This window comes from Littorina saxatilis, linkage group LG3 (genome assembly GCF_037325665.1).
Source record: "Littorina saxatilis isolate snail1 linkage group LG3, US_GU_Lsax_2.0, whole genome shotgun sequence".
Taxonomy (NCBI): Eukaryota; Metazoa; Mollusca; class Gastropoda; order Littorinimorpha; family Littorinidae; genus Littorina; species Littorina saxatilis.
Window position 1 is genome coordinate 4,084,949 of NC_090247.1, and position 8,698 is coordinate 4,093,646.

Genomic DNA, 8,698 nt, shown 5'->3' on the forward strand with positions numbered 1-8,698 from the left:
ACGCACGCCTCTCATGAGAATGGCTTATTTTGTCATCTTTTTGAGGGGTTTCATTCGAAAATTGTGCACATATAAATCTGATAGTCTGTACGTTTTTTTTTTCTTCTCTTATTTCGTCTCGTTCAGATTGGTTTTTTTTAAACCATTTAGAAAATAACAAAATCTTGAGGATAATGCCTGTGTTTGGGTTTGGTATATAATTCGTTTTGTTAAGTTCGTTGCTCAGCCCATTCGGAGGAAAAAACAACAACACACAACTTAAAATAAATCTTGCTGGGTTTTACATTGAACAAAACCGGCACGGTTGGCCTAGTGGTAAGGCGTCCGCCCCGTGATCGAGAGGTCGTGGGTTCGAACCCCGGCCGGGTCATACCTAAGACTTTAAAATTGGCAATCTAGTGGCTGCTCCGCCTGGCGTCTGGCATTATGGGGTTAGTGCTAGGACTGGTTGGTCCGGTGTCAGAATAATGGCTGCGACTTTTGTCTTGTGTGTGGCGCACGTTAAATGTCAAAGCAGCACCGCCCTGATATGGCCCTTCGTGGTCGGCTGGGCGTTAAGGAAACAAACAAACATTGAACAAAAAAAATAAAAATAAACAAAACCTTGTGGGTTGAGTTTTGAGTGGTTGTTGTATTACGTTATGTTAGAGCATCAAAGGTCTAAGAAGACAAAGTCAAAATTAAACAAGATTGATTTCTTTCTTTTCTCATTTTATTTCATTTTTGAATTGTAACGGTTAAGGTATTTAGCGGCAAAAGATCATACACACTTTTCAATTTTGTGACACAAGCGCCCAAACACAATGGATTCTTGCCTTGAACACAGTTCATGGAGGATATTTTACCTTTGATTGCACTTGAATTTTAGTAGATTTAACAGATCAAGATAATCAAACAGTTCAGTGGTCATTGGTCAAAATTTTTTGTCGGCTAATGACATCAATATGTTTCAATGCTCTTGAAGAAACAATAGGCATCACCCTTATAATGCTCGTTGGCTATTTGAACATTTCAATTTATATGGCTTAATGGTAGTTTTTATTGTATCCAAAATTCAGTAAACTTCCGTTGGAATTTGCAAACGTGTTCTCACTTTGTCTGGTAAATTTAATGTCCACACACTTATACACATTGTCACTTGTATCCAATTGCAACGCAGTATAACAGCGTGGTCACACCACACACTTATACACATTGTCACTTGTATCCAATTGCAACGCAGTATAACAGCGTGGTCACACCACACACTTATACACATTGTCACTTGTATCCAATTGCAACGCAGTATAACAGCGTGGTCACACCACACACTTATACACATTGTCACTTGTATCCAATTGCAACGCAGTATAACAGCGTGGTCACACCACACACTTATACACATTGTCACTTGTATCCAATTGCAACGCAGTATAACAGCGTGGTCACACCACACACTTATACACATTGTCACTTGTATCCAATTGCAACGCAGTATAACAGCGTGGTCACACCACACACTTTTTTTTGATGACATTCAGTCTCATTGATATTAGTATGGGTTGTTGCTGAGGATCATATGATAATTTTGGACTTCTGAAGGCAAATTGAAAAAAGGTTTTAGGTTATAAGCTTTGTGTTATTATTACTTTATTATTATGAATTTGGCAGCGAGAAAATACGCTGTGAACTATCTTTTGCTAGCGGGCATAATTATATGCGATAATATATATGTGTTACAACAGCAACAGCAACAGCAACAGCAACACCTACACCTACAACAACACCTACAACAACAACACCTACAACAACGGCGATGACGACGACGACGACGACGACGACACCAACACCAACACCAAACAAATAGTACAGATTTTTCTTGAGGTATAGAAAACAGACACGACACACCGGAAACGCCTAAACTTACTGGGAATACCCAACATCAACGCGAACACACACACACACACACACGAACACACATACACACACGCACACACATACACACACGCACACACACACACACACACACACACACACACACGAACACACACACACACACACACACACACACACACACACACACACACACGCACACACACACACACAATTTGTTTGTCAACTACGCACACATACACACGCACGATCAGGTAAAAGCATATGATCAAACGAGACTTTCCAATACGGTCAAACGATACAACGCTTCGGCTACCGTCACAGTTAACTGGACGGCGGCCACACCAATAGTACGGTCAAACGATACAACGCTTCGGCTACCGTCACAGTTAACTGGACGGCGGCCACATCAATAGTACGGTCAAACGATACAACGCTTCGGCTACCGTCACAGTTAACTGGACGGCGGCCACATCAATAGTACGGTCAAACGATACAACGCTTCGGCTACCGTCACAGTTAACTGGACGGCGGCCACACCAATAGTACGGTCAAACTATCACAGTTAACTGGACGGCGGCCACACCAATAGTACGGTCAAACTATCACAGTTAACTGGACGGCGGCCACACCAATAGTACGGTCAAACGATACAACGCTTCGGCTACCGTCACAGTTAACTGGACGGCGGCCACACCAATAGTACGGTCAAACGATACAACGCTTCGGCTACCGTCACAGTTAACTGGACGGCGGCCACACCAATAGTACGGTCAAACTATCACAGTTAACTGGACGGCGGCCACACCAATAGTACGGTCAAACTATCACAGTTAACTGGACGGCGGCCACACCAATAGTACGGTCAAACTATCACAGAGCCGCACACAAGTGTCTGTATCTCTAAAACTATTTGATTTTTTTTATTTAGACTTCCTGTAATCCTCAAACACCATAGAACCTTCCTATCGACCAGTTTTTAAAGGATTATCTTTGTTTACAAACATATTAACATGGGCGTCATTTGAACTACACAGTCCGGATGTTGTGGGTCGTGGAATACCCATATTGAAATAAATAAGGCATTTTACGGAGTTTATACCTATTCGGATAGCGTGGATCGTGTACAACCCATACTCTGCAAAGAGGCGGTAAATAGTTTATCCCTATTCGGATGGTGTGGGTTGTGTACTAGTACTACTACCCATACTTTTTACGTTGAATCCTTCTTTAAAAAGAATGTGTCGTACACGACCCACATCATCCGGACTGTGTAGTCCAAAGCACCGTGCTTCCTGGGTCGTAGACGACCCAGAGCCGCACAAAAGTGTCTTTATCTCTAAAACTATTGGAATGTTTTTATTGAGACTTCATGTATTCCTCAAACACCATATAACCTTCCTATCGAGCAATATTTAAAGGATTATCTAGGTTAACAAACAAATAAAAAATGACGTCAAATGAACTACACAGTCCGGATGTTGTGGGTCGTGGAATACCCCTATGGAATTAAATAAGGCATTTTACGGTGTCTATCCCTATTCGGATGGCGTGGGTCATGTACGATACAGAGTGTATCCCTATTCGGATGGCGTGGGTCATGTACGATAAAGAGTTTATCCCTATTTGGATGGCGTGGGTCATGTACGATAAAGAGTTTATCCCTATTTGGATGGCGTGGGTCATGTACGATAAAGAGTTTATCCCTATTCGGATGGCGTGGGTCATGTACGATAAAGAGTTTATCCCTATTTGGATGGCGTGGGTCATGTACGATAAAGAGTTTATCCCTATTCGGATGGCGTGGGTCATGTACGATACAGAGTTTATCCCTATTTGGATGACGTGGGTCATGTACGATACAGAGTTTATCCCTATTTGGATGACGTGGGTCATGTACGATACAGAGTTTATCCCTATTTGGATGACGTGGGTCATGCACGATACAGAGTTTATCCCTATTTGGATGACGTGGGTCATGTACGATACAGAGTTTATCCCTATTTGGATGGCGTGGGTCATGTACGATAAAGAGTTTATCCCTATTTGGATGACGTGGGTCATGTACGATAAAGAGTTTATCCCTATTTGGATGACGTGGGTCATGTACGATAAAGAGTGTATCCCTATTTGGATGGCGTGGGTCATGTACGATAAAGAGTTTATCCCTATTTGGATGGCGTGGGTTGTGCACGACCCATACGTTGAATCCTTCTTTAGAAGTGGTGTTGCTGCAGTCATTTTTGTGGAGGAGAAAAATATTGTTCGTCGACACCAGGGCTAGATTAGAAGAACATATCCGGGGAAATAGGCGCAAAATCAGTAACTTCTTTGGGGAATATAATTTGATCCCTTATTGGGGGCCTTTTTTTTGCCAACGAATATGTATAAAACAACCTAAACAAAAGATTTCAGTTTGTATACAGGGCTTTATTTACTGCTAAGGTGCGTGCGGCACCAACACCGTCACCACCACCATCCACTACTTCAACAACAACATCAGCAGCAGCAGGAAAACCAACAGCAACAACAAAAACAACCACCACAACGCTGACACGACAAATGAATACAAGTACACGAACGGAAAAAAACCCATCTGTTAGAGTCTCCGTGAGAAATGACAAAACGAACAGTGAAAACCCATGTGATGGTTTATTACTGATAAACTATTGTGCGTGAAGCAAGATCATAAAAATTATTATCTATCTGCCCTCATGCATTCGCACCTTTTCACAATTTCCCAACACCCGATCCTACGCAGTATTCATCGGTCCCCAAATCTGATATTTGACAAATCTCTATATCTTGCACCACCAGGGGGATACAACTGACTATAAAGCTCGCTGCTAATTTCATGTTGGTAATATCTTCCCAGGACGGAAAAACGCGCTTCTTCGGTCTTTTTCTTCAAACTGCTGTCAACTTCATCGACGGAAGATATGGCTTCTACAGGGGTTCAAACCCTTGCAGCATTTTTGCTTGTCGTGCTTGCAGTTTTGCAGCTACCAACGGTCGGTGCCAGGCGGTGGAGGTCGTCTTCGTCGTATTCAGACATTCCCTCAAGTTGTTACAGGTTTGTTTACATGTCAGGCCTTCATACAGTGATGGCCATAAGAAAGTGTTTTCAACCCAGCTGTAAGCTTTTTGCCTTTCTTTGCCAGTTTCGCAACTCTACAAGTACGCCGGTCAAAACTGACGAAATGTATACACTTCTCGGGGACAAAAGGTCACATTTCGTACTCTCACCATATGGAATTTAGTCAAGCTCAGTTGCTTAGATCCTACGAGGTGATGAGCGACGTTCCGAGTTCAATTCCGCCATTTATCGCGCTTGAGTTTGCAAAACTTACGGTACTTCTCTGTATCCTTCTGTCAAAGAACTCAGTTTCAATCATTAATGGCAGCTCAAAGTTTTTCTACTACTACTACTACGACAACGACGACGACGACGACAACAACTACTACTACTACTACTACTATTATATATATATAGGCAAATATTTATATACATATGTCATTATCACAGCTTAATTTGATTCGGCTGTAATGTTTTCACGCGGCTTGTTAAAAGCACAGTAAGCCTCCCTTAAACCATCACAGATACTGTCAGGTTTTTACACACAGTACAAACACCCTTCCATTTGAACGCTCACCAAACGGGAACATCCTAGGTGCCCTACGTAAAGAGCGAGCAATTTTTAAAGAATTAATTTTGCAGATTGTCTCGGACACTTTTTGGACCCATCCTGAACTCAGGTCAAAAATGAGTTACTTCCCTTCGGGTCTCATTCTAAACTGGCGATAGCCGTGGACCGAAGAATGTTTTTGGACCGTGGTGCGTTTTTGCGCTAGACCTAACTTTTAAAATCTAAATAATAAATTGACAGCTTGTTACACAAACATTCTTTAATCATAAAAAAATTCTTTTTTCATCAAGACAAGATCAGTACATTTCGAAGTTGTGAAAGTTTAAAAAAAGAAAAGCCCGGAAGCAGGGTCACGCAAGGGTCGTAGCAGACGACGGTTTATGCATATCGCCAGTTCCTCTCAACAGTCAAAAGCCATCGCTAGAGTTCTTGTGAACCACAGCCGTTTGTTTCGTGCATAAAAACGTGCTATTGCAGATAAGCTCACATCGAGTCGCATTCAAATTACTAACTGACGACTACATTGTGGAAAAGGGAACCCCCCGCGGGTTAGGGGGAAGAATTTACCCGATGCTCCCCGGCATGTCGTAAGAGGCGACTAACAGATTCTGTTTCTCCTTTTACCCTTGTTAAGTGTGTCTTGTATAGAATATAGTCAATTTTTGTAAAGATTTTAGTCAAGCAGTATGTAAGAAATGTTAAGTCCTTTGTGCTGGAGGCTTGCATTCTCCCAGTAAGGTCATATATTGTACTGCGTTGCAGGCCCCTGGAGCGATTTTTTGATTAGTGCTTTTGTGAACAAGAAACAATTAACAAGTGGCTCTATCCCCCCCCCCCCCCCACCCCCCTTTCCCCGTCGCGATAATTATAACCTTGAACTGTTGAAAACGACGTTAAACACCAAACAAAGAAAAGAAAGGAAAAGGGAAACTGGATCACACGGGTTCACGATGGCTCAGGGGTAAGATAAACCACGCAAAAATAAATTCTTTGAAAATTGTTCGCTCTTTACGGAGGGCACCTAGGATGTTCTCAAGCGGTGAGTGTTTAAATGAAAGGGTGTTTGTACTGTGTGTAAAAGCCTGACCGTATCTGTGATAATTTACGGGAGGCTTACTGTGCCTTTAAAGGAACAAGGTGATAATCGCCTCGATTTTTCGTGTCTCTTTCGTGAGTTACACAACAGCAGACGCTACACTTCAGTAAATACCTGATACGAGGGCTGTTCCATTATTATTTAGAATCCAGGCTCCTGGCAATATGGCGTTAAATACAAAATCCTGCCGTCCAATAATAGACTATCGTGAGGCTTGACACAAAAAATGAAGTTCCAGAGTTATGTTGTTTTCATATGGTCGACTCGGGAAGATACTCACCGCGCAAAGTATGAGATTGCGTCATGAAGCTCAAATTCGCGATTTCAGAGCCATAACTTACAATAACTACAAAATAAGGGTTAAAAGGCCGATCTGCATGAAAGTGTGATGATATGTTTTAGGATGAACGCTCTTTGTAGAGCCGTGGTGTAAAACTGATGCAGCAATTTCAAACCGGGTAGACGGAGCCTCGAAAATGATACCCACCCTGGTCTACTCATGTCATTCGTTATCCTCGAAAACATTGGCGCTGTTGAACAGATAATAAGAGAAGATCACTTAATTATAATCAGGGAGATGCAATATGCCCTTGGCATTAAAAGCTCTGCATTTGAAAAGATCTTACACAAATATTAATAGCCCCAAAGCGATTTGCCGGTTGGGTACCACATGAACCCAGTGACGGGAAAAAGAGGGGTAGGGCAGAGTGTTGCCTGACAATACTTGAACAAATCAGCAATGGCTTGTCCAAATCAACATGGAATATCGTCAGTAGTGACAAAAGGCCGGACTTTGGTATTGCATTTCTGCTTGGTGGCTTAAAAACTAATGAATGAGTTTGGTCATTAAATATCGGAAACTTGTAATTAAAATTATTTTTGTATTAAACGATCCAAAAACAATTTCATCTCATTCTTCGTCATTTTCTGATTCCAAAAACATATACATATGTTATATTTAGATTACAAACAAGCTCTCAAAAATTAAAAATATGAAAATTATTATTACAATTAATTTTTCGAAATCGATTTAAAAACAATTTCATCTTATTCTTTGTCGGTCCCTGATTCCAAAAACATATAGATATGATATGTTTGGATTAAAAACAAACTTAGTAAGCTAAAAAGAATAGACATACAGAAAAGCGTGTTATCCTGCTTAGCGCGACCACTACCGCACTACTCTGCATGGCTTGTCGATTTCACTGCCTTTGCCACGAGCGGTGGACTGACGAAACTACGAGTATGTGGTCTTGGTGAAAAAAGCAGTGCGTTCAGTTTCATTCTGTGAGTTCGACAGCTTGACAAAATGTTATTTCGCCTTACGCGACTTGTTTTTCTTTCACCAGGCCGTCCGGGAGTGACTGTACCTGGTACCGGAACTGTCTGGAGAGGAAAATCCCCTGTTCAAGACGAAGTGGAGACTATGCCATCGCCTACGCAGAGAAATACTGCAACCGTTACCAGAGCAACTACAACAGCTTCAGCTCCGCGGGCAAACGATGGGTTAATGCCGTGAAAAGGTGTCTGCAGGTGAGGCGCATTCTCTTTGTAAAGATTTCGTTCTCCATTTTTCGCTCTGGCCTTTCACTCTCCCCTCCCATTACCATCTCGCCTCCCCCCCCCCCCCCCCCCGCATCTGTTTGTCTGTCTGTCTCTCTCTGTCTGTCTGTCTGCCTGTCTGTCTGTCTGTCTGTCTGTCAGTCTGTCTCTCTTTCTTTCATTCTCCTTTTCGATTAATAAAATTACAGGTTAATTGGTAGATTGAATTCAGTAAACTTCACGTTTTTAGAGTTGTTTTTTTCCATTGGGAAACTAACATTATATGGTGTTTTTTTTTAACCATACTGAGACGAAAGGTACGTTCATACACCGTGAAACGTAACGCAAGTGTGACAACTACTTAAAGCCCGTTTTTAATTGAGCCCGAAGTCGACTTCGCGAAGACTTCAGGAAGTCTTTTTTACCGAAAACTCAGTGCTAATTTATTTATTTATTTATTAAGGAGATTTCTATAGCGCATAACTAAAAGCATTATGCGCTTTACAATATCACTAGGTATAAGCACACGCAAACATACTCT

At 41.8% G+C, this 8,698-nt stretch overlaps 1 protein-coding gene across 1 annotated transcript in view; it reads left to right on the forward strand.

Annotated features, from left to right (window-relative positions):
- Window positions 1-4,722: 4,722 nt before the first annotated feature.
- LOC138961422 (uncharacterized) overlaps window positions 4,723-8,698 on the forward strand; it is a 6,358-nt gene continuing 2,382 nt past the window's right edge. The window contains exons 1-2 of the mRNA XM_070333042.1: window positions 4,723-4,945; window positions 7,965-8,148. Of these exons, the coding sequence (XP_070189143.1) occupies window positions 4,812-4,945; window positions 7,965-8,148 (318 nt within the window). The 5' untranslated portion in view covers window positions 4,723-4,811. The remainder of the gene's footprint in view (window positions 4,946-7,964; window positions 8,149-8,698) is intronic.